The sequence below is a fragment of the Peromyscus maniculatus genome, chromosome 21 (assembly GCF_049852395.1).
Source record: "Peromyscus maniculatus bairdii isolate BWxNUB_F1_BW_parent chromosome 21, HU_Pman_BW_mat_3.1, whole genome shotgun sequence".
NCBI classification, from domain to species: Eukaryota; Metazoa; Chordata; class Mammalia; order Rodentia; family Cricetidae; genus Peromyscus; species Peromyscus maniculatus.
This window is the reverse complement of record NC_134872.1, coordinates 43003988-43030368: the sequence shown is the minus strand read 5'-3', so window position 1 is coordinate 43030368 and position 26381 is coordinate 43003988. Positions and strand designations below refer to the sequence as shown.

The 26381-nt window shown below is 40.3% G+C and overlaps 1 protein-coding gene across 7 annotated transcripts in view; it reads right to left on the bottom strand.

Annotated features, from left to right (window-relative positions):
• Positions 1 to 26381, bottom strand: part of Satb1 (SATB homeobox 1) — a 94068-nt gene that overhangs the window by 37719 nt on the left and 29968 nt on the right. For all 7 annotated transcript variants that reach the window (XM_076557536.1, XM_076557535.1, XM_076557537.1 and 4 more), the window contains exons 6-7: positions 9838 to 9949; positions 7001 to 7455 (exon numbers count right to left, since the gene is read on the bottom strand). In XM_076557536.1, the coding sequence (XP_076413651.1) occupies positions 7001 to 7455; positions 9838 to 9949 (567 nt within the window). The remainder of the gene's footprint in view (positions 1 to 7000; positions 7456 to 9837; positions 9950 to 26381) is intronic.

Sequence of the window (26381 nt, the reverse complement as noted above, 5' to 3'; positions counted from 1 at the left end):
GCCTAATTGGTCTCCTTCCTTTGAGTAGCTTAACTTGCCGTGAAATCTTTCACAGAAAGATGGTGGAGGGAAGTTAAGAGTAAGTGAAATCCCCATAGCACAACAGCATTGAACTGTTCAGTTCTCAAGCTGGGAGACAAAGGCACAGGGCGACCAACAGCAGACACAAAGCCATTTCTAGAAGAATGAGCTGAGCATTTGAGGAAGATACCAGAAAAGGAGCTGCAACACATCACTCAAGACCACTAAGACTTTTGTTTATGTAGAGAATATTTTGTTATTCCTTAATCTTCAAATAACAAAGTGTCACATTTAGCCACTTGAATTTGCTGTTTAAGGGAAACAGATTACAAGTGATTGCAAAAGGTTCTATACCACACCAGTAGGTAACAGGTTGAAAAATCTGAACTTCAGAAACCACAGATCAAACCTGAAATACATAACTCTTCCACACTGTAAAATTCTATCCCAGAATTTGACATATTGAAAAGAACATCATCAAATCTCTAGAAAACAAACGATCACTATTAGTAACGGTAGAAACTCACACACTACTAGAACTTCTCTTAAGATGTTTTTCTTCCCTTAACAATGTAGTACTAAAACAGTTTTCTTTTAAATGGTTGATTTCCTCCTGATGCATTTGGAGGGTAGTATGAAGTACAAGTGCAGCCAAGCCTGTAAGATGAAGGAGCTCTGTGTTCAATCTCAAGCATGTGGTGGTGTGTGGGACACCGAGAAGCTTGCGCCCTTCACTCAGACATATTAGCAACTCACAGTAGTCACAACGAAGACTTCTGCAGAACCTGACAAGCCACCCCACCCAAGCCCTGCAGAAATGGTCAAACATGTTCATTTGAGTGAGAGAAGGCAAAATGGACTCCCCAAAGTTTTAACATTTGGGGATTGTTTTGGTTTCTTGGTTTTCTTCCAAATTTCTCAAGTGAGTGCATCACATTGCCTGATACAGCACATGGGTACAGATAGGATAAAAGCAATGTCCCTTTAAAAGAAATCATTTGATTTATAAGCTGATGTTTAAGGGGGAAAGAAACCTCCGACAAGCTATGGGGAATTGAGTCAATCATAAAAAATCTCTCAACTAGTCTACTGCAATCAAAACCTGGCTGTTATGTCTGAACCTTCATAAGAAACGTTACTTAAGAACTGAGGCACTTGTCCTTTTGGCCATGATACTAACTAGTAACTGCAGCTGGGTCTACTGAGAACAAAACGTCCTATCAACTGAACTCAGATTCAAACAGGCAGACAACCATCCAGCTGTTTAACTTGTACTGAGCCAACTAATTAGAGTGTTCCTGATGTGTCTTATAGAAATGAACATACAAATCACACACAACGTCTGTGCTATTGTTTCTGCAAAATATTACATACTTAAAAAACAAACAACAGCAGCAAAACCTTGGAAACCAGGCATGGTGACATCCTATAACCCATCCCTAGGAAGGTTCAAACAGGGCATGCTTTTGAGGCCAGCCAAGACACTACACAGTGAGACTTTGTCTCAATAAAAATTAATAAAAAAGGAAACCAGTAAAAAAAAATGTGGCTGGTAATGCAGTATATAGCAACTGTATCAGAATGCATAAATAGATGGAAGTGTTGAGTATATACAAACCACCATGAAATCCTCAACAGTTAGTTTTTTCAGCTTAGCCCAATGCCTTATCTTAAGTTGTTGATAAACATTAAAACAATTACATGGATATACACTACAGAAATGAAAAAAAAAGGACATTAGAGTACATTCTAGTGATCATGATGGGCTATGATGAACATTACTACATAATCAAGGCCATGGGTCCTTTCAGCCAAGGCACTGAGGGGCCTTTGCTAAAAGTCGCCATTGCATGGTACTTTGTAAAATGTCAATCTGCATGAGGCTACTAACTATTCAGTAAATTAAAAAAATTAAGAGCAAAAGATACCCTTGTAAGTATTTAGGCTTTTCCTATACGAAAGTACTTGAAATTAATAGACATCCAAAAATCTCAAAAAGACAAAGTAATATTCCCATATCTCATAGCAGGGAACTATAGTGAGAAAGTCAAACCTATGAAAAAAACCCACGGAAACACTTTCTCTCAAGTCCTGTGAACAGAACACTAAGCCAGGGTGTGGCTCAGCTAAAAGACAGGTCATCACTTGGGAGAAAACTGGGTGGGAAGTCAGCACGCCTTTCCATTCGAGCATAGGAGCTGCTTCTGCAGAACCCTTCCCCCAAACTTAATCACCCCTTGGAGTGGATGCAAGCTTCCTGCCTGGAGTAAGCTGACTCTCCAACAGTGTTCCAAACCCAGACATTCAAAGAGCTTTAAAGCAGCCAGTGTAGACGGTCTACCGGTTCAGATTTTTTTTTTTTTTTTTTTTTTTGGCCCAGAGCTTTCAATGAGGGGAGTGCCCCCTGGTGGAAATGCCTGAAAATATTGTCAGAAACCATATGATTAGTGTTAATTTTAAAAATTACTTAAGAGTAATGTAGAATAATCTGGATGCAAATGACTACCTTTAGAACTCAGACACTAGAGTGCATGTCCTGGACCTGTTCAGGTTGTTAAATGGCTGATGAATTCAATATAGATATAGACCCTTTCCTGTTTTATATAGTTCAAATAAAGTGCAGACATGGCAGGTAAGGTCAAGGTCATTTGTATTAATTCTTCATGACTGACTGATACAGATATAATTACCAACAATCCATCATACTAAAGAAATAGTATGTGAAGGCCATGCACTCTGTTACATCACAGAATTGGGTGAAGTACCAAATTATAGTCATTCTGTGTACCATGGGTGCTCAAAAAATTCACTGAACTAAATTAGGTAAAATCATTAGTAACCTTGTTTCTAAAAAGAATCCAAAAACTTGTATGTTATGAAGGGAGTTCCCAACATGTCATGAATATTAATGTCACTGGAAATAAGCTGTTGTTCCTTGGGACTTCACATCTTACAAATAATTAGATGTGTGTTGTATATATGAAAACATAAAATTTTTCTGCATTGTCACTACTTAGTGGTTAAGTGAGAACTGTGATTTTTTTTCAATTAAAGAATTCATTTACTGATAAATTCCTAAACCTCTCTTTTTCACATTCCAACAAGAGTTATATAAGTTATTACAAGTAAAATTCATTAGTAATTATAAAAGAAAGAAAAAACCTCCAATAAATATTATCAGTACTTCCAAAAGCTCATTATGAATTCTTTAAAACAGCAGATAAGTGGAAGAGACGGCCAATCTGAACAAAAAGCCTGCCTGGCCTCCAGCTTGTCTCCTCTTTGAACATAATCACTGATTAAAATAGATTTTATCAGCTCCGTGGAACTTCAAAGCCCTCAGAAAGAAAAAAAAATGATTTGAGGCAACCTCTCTCCTAAAGAGAAAGACAGAATATTCTCCAGGCTACCTGCCTGTTTGGTGAGTTCTTGATCACATGTCCAGGTGAAAGACTATTTTCAAACTCCACCTGCCCGTGGAATCATGCCAAACAAGTTATAAGCAGACACATTCATCTCTGTCCCTCGGTAGGCTCATCGAGAGCTGTCACGCCAGTTAATGGTACCTTTTTACCTTTTAGTCGATAGTGATATGGACAGTGGACTTTTCTTAAATTACACTGAAGAATTATAGGAACACAGTAGCGATTTCTGTTATACTTAAGCAGGCGAATTTCTCTCCACCACATAATTCACAGAACTCAAATTCAATAACACATTATATGACGGTCCATTACTGTTATCAGTTTTGAATAATCCATCTTCATTCTTTATTTTACTGGAAAATAAAGTGTGCCAAAGACGGGAGGGAGGAGGACGAGGGAGAAGAGCCACGGAGCAGGATTAGAGTTAAACTCTGGGTTTATGTAAGTTTTTAAAGAAATGCACTTTCTGGTGTCACAGCCTTTAAATGACAGTGCTACAGAGAGGTGAACTGAACAGTTTAAGTACGGAAGCATTGGCATTCACTCCTGGCCATAGGTTTCCATTAAAAAGACATCAAGTAGACATAACTGAATGAGTGGCATATGCTAAAAGCTACGATCTTCTGTAGTAATTAAATAACATATGCCCATCATTCAGAAAGGGGAAATTCCTTAAAACAAGTAATTATATCCATTTCACCATAATTTTTCAGAAATGGCAGACTTTTTTAAGGTCATATGTGACAGTCTCGAGAGGATTATGGTTAAATCTGGGAAGCCCTGTTTAGATGATGAGGGGGTTCTCATGAGTTAAAACAGGAAATCCAGGGTTTTAAAGTTACTCAGAGCTGTCAATGATTAAAATAATTCTCAGTTCCTAACCATGCCACCTATTACACCCATGTCTTACCGTACTCTGCCTAGGGTGCAGTGTCTTTCTCTACCACAGCAGAACCTGACTTCCTATGCACATATTTCACGGTAATGTCTGAACCCGGGCTGGAACTGAAGTAAGAGCACACCAACTTGAGCTGTGGCATGCCACTGCACAGCTCTTGTCGCTACATATGCATCAGCATGTGTATTTTCGTGCTCCACACTCACACCCTACTCTCACTCTGCACCTGCTTTTATTGAAATGCATACACTCTGAAATAAACACACTACATGCATTCATATGAATGTATAATCACTGAACTAAATGCAGCTGCGTGTGGGCGCGTGCATGTGATTTTTAAGTATGACCACTGAAAAATACACACATGCTTGCGTGTGCAAAGGCTGGCTCTCAATGAGCATCTGAGTAGCCACACGAGACAACTTCTACTTAAATAAATAATAAATAAAAAGACGGTTCCAAACAAGGCCCAACGTCTTCTACTGAGAAAAACCAATTACTAATACATAAAGGTTTTAAATCTGTTTATCGCCAAATAATTTCTAATAATTCTAGATAGTGATTTTTCTTTTTCTGAATTGTCCATTTAAAAAGTGGTATCTGGGTGAAGCTATACCATGTGGTCGATGCCTGGGAAAATGAACTCACTGCTCCTCATATGAACCACAGAGAACCTGCCTTTCTAAAGACACTAACATCACTTACTGTAATAAATGGTCCAGATAACCACAAATGTTCTGTGTAAGGACCAAAGAGAGACAAACAGCATCTCACAGGCACGGTGAGGAAATGTGCTCAGCCCTCCCTTTTCTACCTCACACACACACACAGCACACATCTTTGTGCTTCAGTATACAACTATTTGCTCAATTTTTCAAGGGCTTATCAGTAAATCTATCATCTGTGTCTACATCACTGCTCTCTTTGTCTGAAGGCTTTTAACTGAATTCAACAAACATCGTCCGACTTTTATGTAGAGTCCTAGTTTTTGGCCCAGGACTAAGCATTACTAGTAATTACTGTATTTACAAAATAAAGAATGCTACCACAAATCACAATTTCTAGAGGGTGGCTTTTGAGTCACTGATTTTTTTAAATTATTGTCCCCAACTGAATCAAAGGATCATATTTAATTTACTAGCTAATAATGAACACCGTTTTAAAGCTGTAAAAACAGGGATTTTGTTTTAAAAAAAAAAAAAAAAAGCAAACTTTTAACCTAAGACAACCCAGTGTAAAAACCATCCTTCTAAAAACAGAACAACAGCAAAGAGAAAAGCGCCATGAGACCCCACCACGTCTTCTGACCCTCAGTCTAGCCAGGGCCGGCCAAACACAAGTCACGGCTGGCACTCTCCCAGGCTCAGCGACTCTGCCAACAAGGAATTAATACTAAATTATTTTTGTACCAGAATTTTATTCTTATAATCCTGTAATAAACAAAATAACTTAAAGATGAAAGGAAAATGAGTCAGATTTAGAAAAAGAGAGAGAAAGAAAGAAAATAAACAAACAAACACGGTAAAAACATAAAAACTGAAAAGACATTATGGTCTCAAAGTTAAATGTTGTTCTTATTTTAGTGTGCTTTGGAAAAAAATAAACACCATATACATTACATTGGCATCTTAACAGATAAAAAATAACTATAAATACTGAAGATACTATCCTTGCAGAGAAGATTGTGTCTCACAGGAATTCGCCCACGAGGGAAAAGGTGTAAACACTAGGGGCATTTGTAGGCCTCAATGGGAAGTCTAAACTGAGTATTCAACTAATGCCTACAGGCCAACCCAGCACAACCCGTCCCATAGACAGGAGTGAAACTCCACCAGACCACACCCATCCCTCCACTGTCCTGTTTAGTGATCTACAGTGCGATAAGAGATTTTATGGTGCTCAAATATTTACTATCTGGGACCTATTTAAAAAAAAAAAAAAAGAAAGAAAGAAAGAAAAAAAGCATGCCTTCTCTGGTGTGAGGTGAAGTCTGTTAAAGTAAAACTACGGCCAGGCGGTGCTGGTGGTGGGGGGTTGGGGGTAGGGGAGTGGGGTGGGGGTGGAACAGAGGTGAGGGGGGGTGTGGGGGGTGTGTGCACACCTTTAATCCCAGCAGTCAGGAGGCAGAGCCAGGCAGATCTCTGTGAGTTCAAGGCAGGCTATACAAAGAAATCGTGTCTCAAAAAACAAAAAACAAAAAAGGAAGAAAAGAGAAAGAAACCACATTCTGTACAGAACATAACTTACTACAGAAATGGGGAGAAACAAAAGAGTGAGGTGTGGAGAACATGAACAAACCATGGAGGAAGGCGAGCTAAGAAACGGCTACAGAGAATTAAATGAAACCCCTAGTAAGCTGCATAGTATCAAAAAAAGTGGAAGAACTTCAACAAAGCACACAAATGCACTGAAGTCTGATGTGAAGGGCAACATGGAAGAAAACAGTAGGCCAGACACTTCCCACCTTCTCTTACTAACAGCGTACCATCTTATGCAGCAAATGCAGACAGCGCCAGGAGTCTGCCCTTGAAAGGGGAGCACAGCCTAAAGAAAGAGGTGATGGACAGGCCCCCCAACAGCAGAACATCAGCACAGACAGGGCTCAGGAATGAAGCAAGGGGAGAAGGAGAGAGGCAGAGAACAGAACCAAACTGACCTGAGTTCTGTTAAAAGCCACACGTGCAAACACTGCCTGGGAGATTCCCGCTCTTTTCAGTTCATCCCGCACCCACTGGTAGATTTCTGAAGAGACCTCCGTGTTTGTCGAAACCTGCTGCTCCAAAGGCTTATTCATAGACCTACTGACAGGGGGAGGGTGGTTCAAGTATTGTTGGTTTAAGGACTGCTGGGCTAAGAGTCTGTTCACTGCGTACTGCTGGTTCAGCAGCTGCGCCATCACCAGCTGCTGGTTGACCAGCTGAGGACTGATAGGTGTTGACACAAGCCCAGGGTGCAGGTTCGGAAGAGGGGTCCGGACAGAGGGCTGGCTGCCGTGGGAGAGCTGTGCAGGGGACGGAGGCTGCTCAGCTGTGTTCCCTGGGACCGGCTGCTGGCCAAAATTGACGTGGTTGGTGCCTTGCTGGGATAGTTCAGACAGACTATCCATTTCAACTAAAGTAGACAAAAAGGAAAATCAAGCTCAGACAGCAATTAAGAAAATTTCTGACCATTTCCTAATATAAGAAATATAAAGAAAACAGCAAGCAAAGAGCACACTGAGGAGTAATGATGCCCAGACAATTCCAGGACACAATATACCGGCTGTGTTCTTCTCTAGAGACAATTCCACACACTCTGAGTACATGACACACTCCTGCTCTTGTTTTGAAAAGTAGCTTAGATTTAACACAATGGTTTTCAACCTGTAGATCAAGACCTCTTTGGCAAACCTCTATCACCAAAATTATTTATATTACGATTCATAACAGTAGCAAAATTACAGTTATGAAGTAGCAACAAAAATAGTTTTATGGTTGGGGTCACCACCAATATGAGGAGCTGTATTAAAGGGTTGTAGCATTAGGAAGGTTGAAAACCACCAATTTAAGGCATAAAATCTACTATATACATATTTCATATGTTTGCTTTTGGGTCAAACTGCTTCTCAGTTACAAGCTCGAGAAAGCTTTCTAAGCAACAGCCGTTTCTTTTAAGATGGCTTCAAGAATATTGTTGGCTTAATGGCAATGAGAAACCGTGAGCTAACGTAGAAGCAAATAATAAACTATGATTTAAAAAACGACTAGAGAAAAAAATTACAAATAGTTCCGTATTATATCAACTCTAGCAATCCCAGCAAAAGTAGGAAGTAGTTTACATAATAGGATGTACTGAGGTGGGTATAACAGCTGGCTGTCACTCTTGGTGTCACATGTGGTTTGCTTCATGTATGGCCAATCACGGACACATAAGGACATCAGCAAATACTTCTCAGGATAAAGCAAAGGCGAAGGGTAGAGCAAGTCAGCACAGCCCGTGTGGCTGCGGCTCCAATGTCTGTAATAGAAGTGTGGTTCTCACCAGATGCTAAGGACAGGGCAGAAAGCTGCCCTAGCACAATGGGGACGCTGTCACGACTCTGCAGTCCATTTCCACCTACCCAGAATGAACACTTGTGTGGATGGGCTGAGAGTCAGCTCCAAGTGTGTCAAATGCTGTGCTGCTACACAGGAGAGACTCGAGGGAGACTGAACCCAGCGTGTAATATGGACAGGGAAGCCTTTTCAAATGTCCACACTTCTCATGTACAGGATCTATCTGGATCTTAATCATCGTTTCTCTTTTCATTAAATATGCAGATTTTTATAATCAGAGGAACTGCTATACTCCATGATATATGCAGAATATAACTAAGAATGGGAAGTTTCTACCAGTTTCTACCAGTGATATCAGCCCAGTGGGCCATTCACATGGAACAGTAATTCAAGCAATTATTCCAAAAATTGATGCATTGCCTTCATTACAGCCCTAAGCTATAAAAGGCAAAGAATCCGTTTTGGTAGATGGATGGCCTTTCTTCAAATATTAAAAGCTAAAACATGCTCAAAATTCGGGTCTCTTGTCTCTAAGTCTTTAGGAAAAATTATTATTGTTGTTACTATTAAATGAACTGAATGGTGATAAACAAAGATTTACAATAAGGCATACCGCCTTGTATATGAAACACCCCACTGCTGTTTAATTTTAGGATGCATCATTTGGAAGGTACAGTATGTGAAAGAAGAAGGTACATTAACCTTATCCATAGTGTTTGCTCCCATGAGCACTAACTGATTCACAAAAAGAACATGCCAGACTCCAAACGCTCAGCCACAGCATGCAGCCGTGACCTGTCCTTTTACACCTCAGCTCATCTTGATGCATGTCTTATGTAACAAATGTTGACCTAATGCAGCAAGTTCAGAGATGGCGCTGGGCTGGAACTGAAAGTTCAGTAATGACAGTGTTGGTTCTGTTCCAGATAGGAAGGCATTGGGCTCACTAAGGCGCCTATCTATGGAGCCTGGAGAATAAAAACCACTCCATCTCAATGGTAAAAAACCAAATCGTGTTCAGTAAGTCAAATACAGTAAAATATGGTTTAGAGGCTGGTGTGAAAACAAGTCCTTTCTCTTTTTTACAAACAAAAGCAAAAATCCTTAAAGCATGATTATCTCTGTGAGAAATCACAGCTGATATTAGTTATTCAAGGCCTGGTTAGGTCTTCACTGAGATGTTACAAAATGACAGCTCTCCTCCTCACGCCTCGATTTCCTGCATGTCTGACAACCGAGTCAGTGTGGCTGATTTAAACACAAACATTTATTGAATTTAATTATCTCATTATACTCATACCCACTCCCCCACCCCCAAAGAAACATTCTAAATTGATCTCTAATTGGGCAATCAAAGATCTGGCTTTCGATGTGACTTTGATAAACCCCCAAATGACATGCAATGGTATGTCGCCACAGCAGAGGGATGGGCTTTCCTTTTTTTTTTCTTTTTGCTTACCCATCATATCCTTTGTCTTCTTGAAATGTTTGTACCACCTTCCAAATTCTTGACATTTTGCTGCTGAGACATTTGCATAGTACGTGCTGTTCACAATGGAGGAGATCATACTCTGTGTGGAGAGGAGAGAACATGTATGATACACCATGGCACAAGGTGGGGGGCCCACAACTTCAGCTGTGGGAAGCTGTACCTGCTCTCAGTTTTTCTAAAACAACTGGGACCAAAACTTCAGCTTCTTAGACTCCATTAAGTAGATCACCAGACGCTTATTTAAGTAGCAAGTGGCAGCCTCCACAGTGGCATCTGCTCTAGCACTCTTTATCCAGTCTTTATCCACACCATCTATTCCTCACAAATGTGCACTAACCCCAATTAATCCAAACCCACAGATGATGTGAGGGTTGAACTATATAAAGGTAGGGTATTTCGCAGCATGGTGATTGAATCCGACATGTTTGCTACTTGAAGCATAGTCCAGGCACCAGAGCCATAGACACTCCTGGAAGCTTGTCTGAAATGTAGTTTGGAGCCCTAGCTCTGACCTCCCTCATCAACACCTGCATCTCACCAACACCCCCAGCACAACCAGGCACTATCAAGTAGGAGAAATCACTTTTACATTTTCATGTTCACTGTATGGATTCCAGTTGCTGGTGAGGTAACAGTGCTCAGAGGTCACGCTTAAGAGCCTCTCTCAGAAGACGAGCATCTTCAGATTTGATTGCTGGCTTTATCTAGTAAAGCTTGAGTTGTGAATTTCAAATGACCAGAAAATGTTTCAATATATACATTTTGTGCTAATTAACATTTTAAAAGTCCCATCCACAAAAAAAAGAAAGAAAAAGAAAAAGAAATAAATGTCTACTTGTCATTTTTCCCTTGCTTAAAAAAAAAGCCTTGAAGAGCTGGTCATAGTGGTGTTCACCTTTAATTCCAGCACTTGGGATGCACAGACAGGCGGATCTCTGTGACTCCTAGGGCAACCTGAACTTGTAAGTTCCAGTCCAGCTCAGACTACATAGTGAGACCCTGACTCAAACAAACAAAAAAACATTGACAATAGCCAGCCATCTAATAGGTAAAAATGGAGACAATGATGTTAATGTGCCACTAAGGTTTAAAATAAAAAACACAGCCACATTTTCAATAAACAAAAGCATATTTTCCCAGATACTTTTGGTTACAGTAATTGCTGTGACTTCATTCCTGGTTCACCCATAGTGTCTAGTAGCTAAATTAACCCCCTATTGAATCTTCGGAGTGAGACTGAAGCACCAGGTCTCCTGGTCCCGAGAGTAGAAACCACGAGCTTAAATTTCAGACCTGGTTGGTCTCCAGAGAAACAGCTTACAGAAGACTCCATTGTTGGGAGGCAGCGAACAACCAGAAAAGCCAGTTTGGGGACAAGAATATTTTTATATCATTATCTTCTTTAAGCTACTTCAAATGTAAAGCTCTTTGGGCTATTATTAACTCTGACATCCATCATCATGTTAATTTAGGAGCACACACATTCCTATAATGTATAAGTTTGGGGGTCCGCTAAAGAACTGGGAGTCAGAGGTGCATTATTTATGTAAAACACAGCTCTCTCTCCAATGAGGCACTATGATAGCTCCCCCCCCACACACTTTCTACTTTATAGTCATTTTTACATTTTATTTCTCTAAAAAGACATTCTTAATGTGTTCGTGAAGCCCTGCCATTAATCCAATAGCTTGCAATTTCACTAAGAGCCTCCCCAGTCCACAGTGCAAAAAGACACTTAGCAAGTTGCCAAAACCAGAGCCAGAGGACAACTATCTGACACAGTTAGCAACCCACCGGCTTCCTTACTCCACCGTACTAATGGATCAATAATGCCAGACTCTAATAAAACTACAGAGATCACTGATAGATAATGGTGATTCTGCAGATGGATGACAGCTGATGTTCTCCCACTCTGGCCCAATTTCTAAAAAAATGATTAGTTTTTACCTAGACATTCTGCCACTTTCGTGTGTTAATACAACACAGCATGGAAGGTCCTACTTTTAGAAACAAACAGGCTCCCTAAATTCTGCAGAGGTTTTCAATAAATACCCAGTCTACTTCATCTCCTTCATTCGATATATTATTTGCTTATTGCTGCACTGGCTGGTGTGAAGGACACAAAGATGGGTAAGACACAGCCTTGGCCCAAAGTGTTTGTCATCTATCAGGAAGCAGGTGAAATGACCCAGATCACTTCCATATAATGTGCCTCTTTGACCCACGGTGAGAGCAAAGGGGGAACGAAAATGTAAACCGTTCTGAAATACTTCAATAAAATGAGAGCTCATGTGTCAAAGTGCTGCGCAGTTCATTATCATCCGTATGTGGAAAACAACGTCCATATGTGCCCTGTCATCCAAGTTTCCACCGCCCCTGCTTAACCCTAATCTGTGGGCTATGTCCTAAAGTGATTTTACTGTTCCTCCTTCACTTCCTTATTTATTATATGATGATGCAGATCTGTCAAAGATGTTTTCAATGGGGCCACTGAGATGGCAGAGTGGCAGAAGGGCCTGCTCAGCCCGATTCCATGAGTTCAATCCTCAGGATTTACAGAGTAGAGAACTGACTCCCATACATTGTCCTCTGACCTCCTCACACACCCTCTGACGCACAAACATGTACGCACCCATGTGCAAACGCCAGAAAATTAGGATGCTTTAAATAACAGAAGAGTAACTGATATACTTTTCAAAATGAGGTCTTTTTGTGTCTATGTGGGTGTGTGGAAACCAGAGGTTAATGTCAGACGTCTTTCCTAGTCCCTCTCCTCCGTACTGTCAGAGACAGCCTCTCCCTAAATCTGGAGCTTATGGATTCAGCGACTAGCTGGCCAGTTACAGGGCTCCTCTTGTTCCCTCTCTTCAGTACTGGAATTACAAGCTGCTACTCAAGACTCTTTATGTATGTGCAGGGTTCCATCTCCAGTCTTCACGCTTGTGCAACAAGCACACTACCAATGGAGATATCCCCCTGTTGCCGCAGAGATTTGCACTAATTAAATGTAGCAGTAAGTCAAGGACAACAAGGGCAGACAGCAAAGGAACACCTTCCCATTTCTTTCAACATCTCAGCTCAGTGAAGCTGGGCTGCATCTCACGCGAGCATCAGAAGACACACCCACTCCTCACACCTGGAGGTAGTCCCATGGCGCCTCCACCTCTGCCTACGAGCTGCTCATCCTTCGGCTCCACGGCTCTGATTCTGCCAGGCTTTCCCGAGTTAAAGCACGCTGGGCCACTGCAGCCAGCACTTCCTACACTGAGCATTTCTTCTAGACTTAATCTCAAAACAGCCTGGATGCTCAGCACAAGGCTGAACACACCTAGTCACACCAGAAGGCCACTGAAAGAAGCCACTCCTTTGGGTCACTGGGACATTCTCCTCTTCTTTACCCTTCAAGGTCAAAGGCAACAGCATTATTGTCAAGTGAATCTTTAAATCCCAACTTCTTAGCTACAAGAGCCTTTGTTCAATAATTTGCAACCCCACAGATGTCTCCAAAGAGGCTGCTGGTGGTTGCTGCTCTGCTCCCTTGGTATCTATTTATATGAGTGCTCTGAAAGACACAATTCCTGTGGCAAGTTTTCTAGTCAGTCTGTGGCTACTAGTGTAAAAACCATCAACGCTCTGGGAGTCAATTAATCCCACTGACTAATCTCTGCTGCTAGAAATTGTGAGTTCAAATGCTGCCACAGGGCACACCAACCAAAACACAGGCCGAGGAGCCCAGTGTTGGGAGACACAATTTAAGAGCCGGCAGAAACTGGCCATGGGTCTCCTAACCCGTGTGACATAATATTCTCATCCTAGGAGCCAAGTTGTAAGCTTTTCTAAGATCCATAAAGCACATGTCTACTCCCTATGAGGAGCTTGGCTCTTTCCGAGTCTGCTAAAGTTCCGATCTGTTTCCATCTTCCCAGAAACCCCAGCCCTCTAGAAGGATACCATCTGCCACAGGCTGAGCCTCCTTTTCAGCCAAATACATTATTTATAACCTTTCTAATTGTGAAAAGGTAAGGGTGGAATTTTTCTAAAGCCTGACTTACATATTGTTGGAACATTCTGAACCTTTGCTCGAAAATCTGCAGGTCTCTCAATGTGAAAAACAGAAAAACCCAAGGAATTGGTTGAGGTTACATAATTTTCCCAAATGCTCCCTTCCAAGCCCTGATAGGGGTTCGCACACACTGTGGTTAGTGTGTGTGTGTAACACACTGGAAAATCAAGGAAGGTGGCTTGACTGTTCAGCGTGGTCATCTTATTGGCCAACAGGACTGGTTGGGGAGAAGTGCAGCCTTCTCAAGAACAAGATTGTCAACCAAGAAGCAGCCCAGCAGTGATCTGATTACCCTTAAAATTGCTTTGTTGTGCCTTTAACAACCCCCCTCAAAAAAAAATACCCCCAAACAATGCTAATCAGGTTATTCAATCATTTAAACCAAAACTGTTCATGCTTTTCTGCCAAATCAACCAACCACAGCAAAATCTGTTATCTCTGATTGCTCAGCTTCCAGTCAAAAAAAAACCAGTTAACCCCCACTATTCCAAAAGTTTTCCAAAACACCCAGAAGCAGGGCAAGCTAGGGAGGAGGAGGAGGAGGCCAGGCCCTTTTTAAAGGGGTAGGCAGCTGCTCGGCATTTGCATGTGACAATACACTCCTAGACCTGGGGCACCTAATGTCCCTGGTGTCTCTGAAGTCCCCGTGCTGGCCTTCTGCTGGACTGCGAGGTCAGGAGCATGGCTGGCTTGGGACTTGGGTCTGGGCTACCTGAGGTGGGAGGACAGAGAGGCAGCGTCTACAAAATGGTGGCTCACCCATGTTGAAAGCTTGCAGGCTCCTCCAGCAGAGAGGGCAAGGGCTACCACATCTTATTTACACAATTATCTAAATACGATTAAACAGCTGATGGACAAATATTAAACTGGAAAATGTATAGTCATTTCAGCTTAATGTAATCCTCTTTCTGTAAACACCCAAGATGATTTTTTTTTCCAACCAGAACAGTCCTGACATCTCATAAGCCTAAGGGTGAATAGCAAGAGATTGTTTTTGATAGTTATAAATATTCAAAAGACATGCAGACCATCTGCTTTCATAATACAGGTAAAGCAAGACTGAAATGGTGGCTGCTGTATAAAAATGATTCTTTTAACAAAGTCTTCCTCTCCTCGAAACTATAAAGACAGATGTCAAAAACTGTTTACACAGAGCAATCAGGAGCGTGTAAAATGTAATATTCCTTTTACACACAGTGCTTGCTAAAGAGGTTTTTTTTTTCTTTTTCTTCCCATCTGTGTGTTGCAACACATTTCTACAAGTTAAAAACATTTTTTTTTCAAACAGAGATCTCATGAATACCCAAAAACATGCGATCTGGTTTCTGAATGCTAATTAATTTCAACTAAGGAATCAGAGTATCTTTTTCCTGTACAAAGGAATGTATGTTTTGAATTGGAGATCTCCAGAGAGATAGCAAGGGGAATAATCTCACACAGGTTTGATTCTGTGAGGTCAATCTCATGGTTTTATCTCACCTAGAATGCATTTGTTCTACCCATGTTTGAAATGAAAGCACATCATGGCTAAGGTCTTTGGCATTAAGTCGAAAATAATTATCGTCTGAAAGAAATACTTATACATGGAAAATATACAAAAACAAAAATTGACCTTTAACTCCTGTCTAGTCTGAATGCTGTGAGAAACTCAAGCATTATTTCCAGCAGAACACTAATCTTGACATAGCCTTTTCATTTATTTATATCGATGGCAAAACACAACCTTTTTTATTTATTGTATTAATGGCAAGGAGGAATTAAACACCTTTTTGTAATTTTCAATAAAATGAACATTCTTCTGAACAATATGCTGAACTACCAACTCATTGCTATTTTCTGTTTTCTTTCTTTTTTTGAGAAGCACAACGTCCCAAGTCTGTGTCCTTCCTCCTTATGCAAGCCTTGACTACCTATGGCTGAATTTTCTTAACAGTTCTTTTTATGTCTGTGGAAAATTCAAAAGTCAGACTTGACCTTGCCATCAAACACCTGAATCAGCTCCATATAAAAATACTATTGTGACAGAGACTCTTTGTCAATGGGGTGTTGTTTGGACCTCAAAGGATATAAAATATCAGATACAGCATCTTTCTTTTAAAAAGGCACATCCTATGGGATGGTAAAAAAGGCTTGAGTGTGTTGGAAATTAGTCCTCATCTGGTATTTGAGGGTGAGAAGGACAGAAATGGGCTTCTATTTATGACAGCAATTGACAGGATCACTAAGAGGGTGTCATACTCTCTAACATACTTGTTAGCTGATGTCCCCCACTCTCTTCCCTCTGGTGCCTATAATAACTTCTAAGCTATTCTCTTGGGAGATACAACCAGAGCACATTTGAAATCTCAATTTGTTAGGAAAAGACGGATCACTTGTAAATTCCCTTAAAGTCCAGTTGTCAAAGTTCAGGAGCTCTTGCCACTCTTGATCAACCCTGGTGCCTGGAAATGGTGTTTTCATCCAAAGAAGCCAGGACATACCATCACAAATGAAAAGCATTATAATGTTCTGAAGGAACACCAGAGGAAGTGAAAGAAAACACGCCATCTCTGTCATTTCCCCCAAATACATTTTCAAAAGGTGAAAACAGCATTATTTTGCAAAGCACAGATCTTAATTATCTAATAATACAAGTTGCTTTGAAAGAAAATGCTGGTGCAGTTACTATATTCCTTCCATATAATTAAAGTAATTTTATACAAACTCCAAATGATATATCATTTGACCAAATTCTCCACCCTGTCCTCATATCTTCTACAACAAAACCTTCAAACCACTTACATAAATATGCAAAGAGTTTAAATTGTAAAGTATTTGCCAAAAGGTATATTACTAGCATTAGTAGTAAGAGTATATACTATTTCAAAATAAGTGTACATAACATAGAGACAACTGAAAGACAGCACCACTGCCTGTTCCAGCAGTGTGAAGAGCCTGTGAGGGGACTGTCTTCCAGAGACACTAGGGAGAACCAAGTATGCTGAACACACATCACTCTCCAACTAGAGCTGTGTCTGCAGGAAGCTCAAACTCTCTTAGCATCTTGCTTGTGATATAACTATTAAAAATATAAATGTTATTGTGTTAAATATCATAGTAATCTAAGCAGACGTCACAAGAGCACTTTCTTTAGATATGCCTGAGTCTGGAGAAATCTGATTAGATCTTATTTAGATAAATCTGAAACTCTGCACTCATTTACCTGCTGGAGTGATGCTTGCTTCTTCCTTCTCTCATGCCCTTGTGTGGATGTATGACTAGCTCATCTTTATAAAAGAAACAATTGCTAATTCCTAGTATCTGAACTTAGAAGTGAAAAAATATCAGACTCGTTATTAGTTCTTGGGTCTTACATGGAGCACTTTCAAAATGTTTTAAAGCACCAAGTAAAAACAAGAACTCCAATATTTTGAATAATTCACTTTTCCAAGCAGAAATACTTGTATGCTAGACTCAAACTGCCCACAAGAATCTCAACTCTCTCTTTGCAGTCTTTCTTCATATGAACAGTTAGATTTGAAACCACATTGCTTAAACACTGGGTTTGTGTATATGGGGGCGGAGAGGTATTCTCAGTATATACCAAGTGTGGGGCCAAGGACCTCAGCAAATCTTTGAGCAAACCCTACTTGTTCCCCGACAAAAGTGGGTTATGACTTCCAGTCTGTTCTAGCTTTCAGAGTCTACTGTGGAATCTACACACTGTATTCTCATATGATTGGTATCTCACAGGAAACTAAAAGAGGAAGTTCACCCCTGATGTCCATGCTTTGCTTAACACTGTTACTCTCAGACAAGACATCCATGTCTACTACGTAAATGTAAACCAATGCCACCTCTGGATTAAACAGAAAGAAAAATAATAGCACTGATCTGGCTTCATCCCTATAATGTTAGAAAAATCTTTCAGTTTAGGGAAAATGTCGCTGGTCATCACCTCACAGTGAAGTGACACAATACTTTGTGATGAACTGCACGCCACAAAATAAAGGGCTCTGTCCACATTGGAAGAATCTACTGTGGAGGGTGCTCGCACAGGTGGGTGGGCACTACACCTACGTCCCTGCGGCTCTTTACAGAGTGACTGAACAGTTATATACATTTGCAGTTCTCTCTAAATGCAGGTGACTCTAGACCTTTACACAGCCAAATGCAGATCATACGTTTAGAGATCTAAATGACGTCTCCGTGCCAGACATTAGCTTTAGAGCAGCGATGGAGGAGTCATGAGCCAACATGGGGTGAGGCCTCCAAGCTGGCAGCATCAGCACCTGTCTGTAAATCATTGGGTTGTTATTGAACCCACCCCCCAATCTTTCCCTTAGATTTGAGAAGAAAATGGACAAATGGAAGTAACAGTTAAAAGAAAAAAAATGTGAGTCTTGAATATGGCTCAATTGAAACTACCCTGAAAAAGCTAAACGTGCATGTAATAATGCCAGAAATATGTCAATGAAGTTAGTGCTTCACTGTGATATACGACGAGCTCATTGTTAGCATTTTTCATACCTCTGAGCCCTTGTACTCCCAAGACTACTGTTCTGCTTAAAAACAGGTAAGTTTTGCAATCTATCAAGAACAAAAATCTGAGATAACCTGCAAGGCAATAAGTTTTCCTAAGCGAAGCTCAGGAGTCATTTGCTCTTGGTTGGGTAAACTTCACAGGCATAGCTAAGTACAATCGGGACACAGTTTGCAAAGTAGGGTATTGCAGATAAGAATGTCTACAAAGCTCTACCAATAAAATTGCTAATATCACCCATAAAATAAATGTACAGCAATCATAGGATGATGTCTTAGTGTAGCAAAAATTCCTGAAATCTTGCTATGTGCCGGGAGCTATGATTGCTGTAGTGAGTAAAACTTAACCCCAGGGCTTGCATGGTACTCAGCAGGTAAAGGCACTTGCTGACGACCTGAGTACAACCCTCAGTCCATGTGGTGGAAAATGAGAACCAATTTCAAAAAGTTGTTTTCTGACCTTCATGTAAGTATCATGGCATCATTGCTCCCCCCCAAAAAAAACAAAAAACAAAACAACAACTTAGGTCTGTTGACACAGCAATCATAGTACAGCCATTACTTCACAAGCCTTCTCAGGGCAGTTTGGAGTGCCAGATGCGTGAGGGGCAGAGGCGAGCTGGGGTACTGGAGAAGGGGGTGAAATAGTTAACGAGCTAACATCCTCTCTGACACTGTGGTATCTAAGTTACTAAATCTGCTTAATTTGCAAATGGACATAAATCAATAACAGATTTATAGACTGATGAACATGGTTTCCATCTGCCCTCATTTTCATTAAGAATGTCATAATTTTATAATGATTTTAAAGGTGATGCTAAAAGTATCTGTTAAAGTTTTGAATGAAATATATATATATATATATATGTATATATATATATATATATTCCTTTACTTTTCCACAAGTGAAAAGTTTTTGGTTGTTTACATCAATTAAAAAAAGGAAAAAGCCTGAATCAAAATATATTTAATAGATCCAACAACAATCTTTTCTTTCCTTTTGTTTTTGTTTTTGTTTTTTTGAGACAGGGTTTCTCTGTGTAGCCTTGGCTGTCCTGGAACTAGCTCTATAGACCAGGCTCTGCCCACCTCTGCCTCCTGAGTGCTGGGATTAAAGGTGTGAGCCACCACCACCTGGCTACAGCCTATTCTTATCACAGAAATGTGATTTCAAGTCACTCATGCCATTTAGACAAACAACTCAAAGTATTGTCCACTTTTGAAATGAGAATTAACTATTCTCAGTGGTTTGGGGGTGTTGACTAATTCTCACAGCAACAGTGCCATTTACAGATGAGGAAATCAGAGCATGGAAAGTCAGCTGCTCACATTTCTGACAGCCATGATGCTTGAGCTAGCTCACTACAGTGATGCAGGAAGCCTGTGACACAGAAACACATGTGTAAAAAGACAGAAGAGAGTAGCTGAGGAAAGCATTATTAAAAAAAAGATCAGCACAATTAAACAGCAAAGAGAAAATGCAATCAAGCTGCCAGTAACGTGGGCATCCATACCAGGCAGCTCCCATTGGGGTGTGCCACAAAGCTCACACCTGTTACACCTGTTTCAGGCCAGGCCCAAATCTCTGATATTTTTAGAACAAACACTAGGTAATGGGGCAAGTGTGGGACAGTCAGAGGTGCCTAATAAAGACCATGTCTTATTTCACAGATAAGAATGAGATCTCAACCAGTAGTGGCAATTAAGACTGCAATTATTTACCATCTAAGGTATCATCTGGTTTGCATCTTTTACACCTGGGAGTAAGCTAATAAATTAGATTAGCATTTCTATGAGAAATTATTACAATATGGAAGAATATTTTCTAATGAAAATGATGATTAAAGAGAACAAAGTTTTAGTGGGAGAATGAGAAGAGAGAAAAAGACAGCTAAAAGCAATCCTCCTCTACAAGGAGTAATTCTGTGACCTTCCAAACTGTCCAGGATGGTGCTCAGGCAACCCTAAACAACACTGCAACACTGCATAGTAGACCACAGTCCTTTGCTTTCTTTCCTTTTTTTTTTTTCTTTTTTCTTTTTTGGGACAGGGTTTCCTGGAACCTGCTCTGTAGACCAAGTTGGCCTTGAACTCAGAGACCCACCTGCCTCTCCCGAGTGCTGACTAAGGGCGTGTACCACCACCAGCCAGCCCACAGTCCTCATATTTCTGTAGCGCCCTTCATGCACACATCCCAGGGTGTTTTAAAATCATTATGAGTTAAAATTAAAACTGAAGCACATACAATTCCTAATAGAACTGTTTTAAAAATGCTAAACAGAACAAATAACTTTTAAGTCTAGATTTAAAAGTCCCAGCAGACAGTGTGCCCCTTGCCTCTGCTGGCATGCATGTGCTGCAGAGGCAGGCTGCTGCTCTCCTGTCATGGAAAAGGCTTGCTTGTGTTTCTTTATACTCAGAGCATGCTATCATCAAGCAGTTTCCCAGGAAAGAGGGAGAAACTGCTATGTGTATCTGTTCGATTATTCTGAACCGGAGGGTGGAGGCTGTTTATCAGTTTGTTAGTGGTCCAAATCTGGCATTGAACTAAAGTGCATTTAACAAGCAAATCTGGATAAAGACCAACATAAAATTTCAGTCTGGAGAAGGAAAATGCTCAAAAGCAATCTCAAACTAGTTCTGTTTAACAAGAAAATTAATTTGATTAGCACGATTTGGTTGGTCGTTTTTTGTTTGTTTGTTTGTTTGTTTGTTTTTGTTTTTGTTTTTGTTTTAAAAAAAAACAATTAGAAAGTAGTGTTTAATAGCCATTCTCTCAGACTAGGTCTTCTCTTAAGCCTTGGAAATATTAGTTCACACACCAGAGACAAGAGGGGCATCTTTCAGGATACGATTGTTTTCCTGTGTTAGTGATTCTAAGGTCAAAGGCAATCTATTCATAGATTTAAAAAAAAAAAAAATCTGTTACGTGAAAATGAAGCACTTAAACATTATTAAACACATGAAATTGGCATGGCTTGAACTCTTCATATTTGTTATGAAGATGGAGCCAATAAGATATTTGAGATCAATTCCTGTAAGTTAGACAGTTGCTTTGCTAAGGTTCGCTTTTAGGATTAATAGATTTGAAGGTTGAAGAAAGGTAACCAAACTACTATAAAACCCTCCATATCTAAGTCGGCTAAGAATGAGCCTGATACTAGTGATAAGAAAAGTTGTAATTTGGAGGATGTTTTCTTGTAGTTTAGATATACTGTAATATTGCTAAATGGAAAAAGCGATGTCTTGACTGTTTTAAGGGTACAAAAATTTAAATATGGAAGTTGTCCAATTCACACAACTACCCATGTAGAGCTGGCTTGCCAATTACGTAATGCAGCCCACCACTGACAATGGTGGTTACCAGTTAACAATCAAATAACAGCTAATTAGTTTATCAAGTGATTTAGCATCTGACAAGCCAAAAAACTAAAAGCAAATATTAATAAGACGATTCCCCTCTGTGAGTTCGAGGCCAGCCTGGTCTCACAGTGAGCACCAGAAGAGTCCGGACGACACAGGGAAACCCTGTCTCCAAAAAATAAAAATAAATAAAGAAACAAGGGAGATTCCAAGGTTCCCAGGACTGAAGGAAGCTTTGCAACTGTAAGACAGGGAGAGCTGTCCAGGGAGCTCCCCTCAAAGGTAACAGGTGCCCAACCACAGATGTATGGCTCCTGACTAGGGGGTAAGATCATCAAGTGCAAACTGTCCATCAGGGTATACCCATCTGATGACACGAGGCTTGCACTTCGAAACAAATCTGAGAAATTTAACTGCCTACTAGATCCAATCAAATGTTAAACTTTAACTCTGGCCTTCAAACCAAAAGGCCTTCACGGGCTCAACCACACATATTGACCCTGAAGATGTGAAGGGCTGAAGGGATGTGGCCAGAGCTGAGGACTGTACACTCAGAACTCTGTACCCTCCCAAATACAGCCTCATCCAGCAGATGTTCCCAACCCCCAACCCCCACCCCTATGACCTAAACCACTTCCAATACCCTCAAACAAGTCAACGCACAAAAACCAAAGACACAAAACACGTGGGAGAAAATTCTCCCCAGTTAGAATAAACGCAGTGGATACCTTTAAGAACGTATCAGAACTCCAAGACAGAAAGTGCTGTGAACACCTGAACTGTCTTTATCTGTGTACGTGACAAAAAAGACCCCGGGTTTAGCTCCTGGGCTCTGAGTAGGAAGTCACCACACAGTTTATTGTTGCCATGGGCACCCATCCAAACATTCTGTGCCCGAGGGTCCCCATCTGAACACGGGGCTGCAGATCTGTCTGCTACTGAGAGTGAGAGAGACACTAGGTACATCCAACGCACCACAGAGTTAACAGCACACTACTTCAGCTACTTAGAGGGATGCCTGACACACCGGCAGCCTGTCAATATGTTTGAAAAGTTTAATATATATTTTGGAATGAACAAATGTATTAATATGTGAATACATTTCATAGTGTTATGTGAAATGTGATATATGAATACTGATGATATTCTCAGGAAAGAATATGACTATTAATATTTTAAAAGTTAAGAAACGTGTCATTTCAGTCCATATAACTACAAAAAACAAAGTGCAGCATTTTCTGCTTTTTGGTTTTTTATTTTTTTTTATTTTTTTTTTAGAAAAACATTCTGTATTCATACACTAGATTTTAACACTAGATTCAGTGTTATCTACTGACGGAAAACCAAGTGAGCTAAGTTTATCAAATGCCTGCAGAGATGATCCTCAAAGCTCACGGAAGCAGCCTACTTACAGGCTAACGGTCAGGAAGAGAAGACAGGATTTTACTATCTGTTTTGCAAGCAATTGATAATAATAATGATTTAAAAACCCAAGATTTCTTGACAGATGCTGTCAGGAGAAGGAGAGCTGGAGATGGTTTCCTTCGTGTGATTTTCTGGACAGAGTGCTCAAGCCTATTTCTGTGTCTTTGGGAACTGAAAATAAAAATGGCAGTTCTCACTCGCTTTACGCAGGACTTAGCTTGGAGCTATCTTTTCTCCAGGTAAAAAATGAAACAGAAAACAGTCCCAATGCCTTAAAAATATGGAAACTGCAATGTGTGCATGCACACCAGCAAATGTGATGGGGGGAGAGGGGGGAGGTAAAAAAATTTGCACAAAGCAGACTGAGATAAAATCTGGAATATCTAACCTCTACATTTCTAGAAAGAAACATTATTAGGCAGAAATAACAACTGACCTTTTACTTATGGTATCTTCAACAAAATAATTTGTCCTTGTAGCAATAACATATATATTTATCTAATGTTTGGCTGAATTCAGTATCTAAAACTCTAGGGAAAACAAGCAACCAATTTAATGTTTTATTGTAAATCAAAATATTTACTTTTATAACTCCCAATTTACATCCTAAATCCATAACCCTCAAAAGTTTCATAAAACAAGAGGCTTTTTTGTTCCAAAATCAGACTATTTTCTTCTATGTAGTTGCCATTCAGAATGCAACAAGCGACCTATCTAACCACAGCCACTGAAAAAACGCAGAAACAACAACAGAGCATCCAATCTCAGATCTATAATGAGCGAAGCATTTTTAACATCCTAGAACATTTTACAAAAATAAACAAGCACATGATACGGAGAACTTAATAAACACATGCCACTCTGCTTCGGCAGATTTATGGTAGGAAAGTACTAACAGAAATAAAGGCATGAGCTGTAAATCAATCCACATACCACTCACGGAATCTCTCTGCTGCTGGAGAAACCCTTAGAAATATTAGCAGAGTAAACATTGTTGCATCAAAACCTAAGCACCCATTGAAAAAAATCATCACCTATTTTTAAACATACCATTGGGCAAGGACACGGATAGAGCAAATTGGGACTCAAATCAGTCATTAACCAGCACCTTGACTTTAAATCTATAGGGACACCAGCTCCCACACTGTCAATGGAGGAGCCAAAGAAAAGATAATCCCTTCTAATTCTAAGAAGCCAGGTTCAACTGGACATTTGCTTAGCAAGCATCAGCCAATCCTCCTACCAGTGCTCCCCAGGCAAGTTCCTAGTAAGACCTAATCCTGATCCCTCCTACCCTCTCTCTACCAGCAACAGATTTTCAACCTAACATAATATTTAGGGATCCTATAACCATTCTTGTAACTGGAATATTTTAACATATTAATGCAAAACCCTTTAGTTTTTTAACTGTTTAACAAAACTACTTAAGATATTTAACAAAACCCTTAAAGTCCATACAGTGACATATACCTATTAAATAATGTGCTAAATGTTCTCACATAAATGAATCAAAAACTACACGGGAGAAGTAGACTTAAAGCACCACTGGGTATCAGGCTGCATTTTATATATGAACAATATTTTTTTTGGCTAGGCATTTTTCAGCGTAATATTTATAACACCAAATCTCAAACACAAGAGAACGAGGAGTCTCATCAGACTCACTATCTACTTTGGGTGTAGGTGTTAGGAAGCCTCTATCACTCATCTTTCCTAACTTCACCACGAAACCGAAAGGGGAGGAGCTAAGGATGAAAACATCCTGACCATCAGATTCATGGGCTCATTCTAGAGAAGCAGAAGACGATGCTGCAGATGAACTTCATCTGGAGTTCAGTTTTCCAAATACCAATTTCCGGTATCTGTTGCTTCTGCTGACATATGCATGATGACTTCCAATGGCATTTTTAGAAAAGGGAAGAGTGCCACTGCACCTCGGGCTGCAATTTCATCCTAGGTCAGTCACTTCGCTATGATGGTGGGGTCCTCCAGCTACACAAGGCCATGTTCGCTTCTGAAGACCTCTCTTTAGAAATTCACCAGGATGGTGTACACCATTAATTCCAGCACTTGGAAAGCAGAGGCAGGCAGATCACCGTCAGTTTGAGGCCAGCCTGGTCTACAGAGCGAGATCCAGGACAGCCAGGGTTACACAGAGAAACCCTGTCTCAAAAACTCAGAAAAAAAAAGAGAGAGAGAGAAAGAAAGAAATTCACCAGCTACCAGCTCCAAGACTAAGCCTTCGATTTCCTTTTGTCACTCTGCTTACTGTGATAACCATCTATGCTCAGTTCATTTCTCCTGGTGGCATTAAGCAAATCCATAATTAATGTATACAGTACAAGAGGTGGAGTTCATTGGCTACATGTGACTGTGCAGTAAAGACTTGCACCAGATCCTCATCCCCAGCTCACAGAACAGACCTCTAGTCTTTGCCTGAGCTGACTTACAAAATCAGTGGGACACTGGGTCACATGAAGGTACAAGGTTTTGCTACATGGGGTATTTAGAATTCTGAGTAAAAACAACAACAACAACAACAAAATTGTTCATTCTAGGTCACTCTTCCAATTTTCAAATGTTAATGACCAAGCAATACGTTCTCTGGAGTTGTCTTCACAACATAGTCCCAGAAGTAAGTCACTAGGCTTCATGATGCCATCAGATTGACTTAACTGTTGAAAATTCATTTAAATTACTTTTATTTTCTGGTTATAAATTCGAATCTTCTCTATTTCAAGGGCAAGAACAACAAGACAGATAGCTGATGGGATAAATGAATGAGTTTTTAAAGTTTGTTCTCAAACACAAGAACAATGATCATTTAATCACAAAGAACAGGTAATCTGTGGCTATAGCTTAATCTAGAATTGCTCCTTTCCTAAATTGCTAACTAACATCAAAGCAGAGCTGGAGGCCTGTATTGGAGCAAGGCTGAATGCATGGACTGCTGCGAAGCAGTGGCTGGGGCCATGGGCTTCCCCTTCAGGTATCCAGAAATCCTCATGAGCCTTGGACTGAAAATACACAGAACAAATACCTATGACTCAGTGTCATAAAAACAAGCTCTGAGACCCTCTTCACTCCAGAAATGCTTATGCAGAGTAATACAAGTTCAAATGATTGGCAGACTAATATT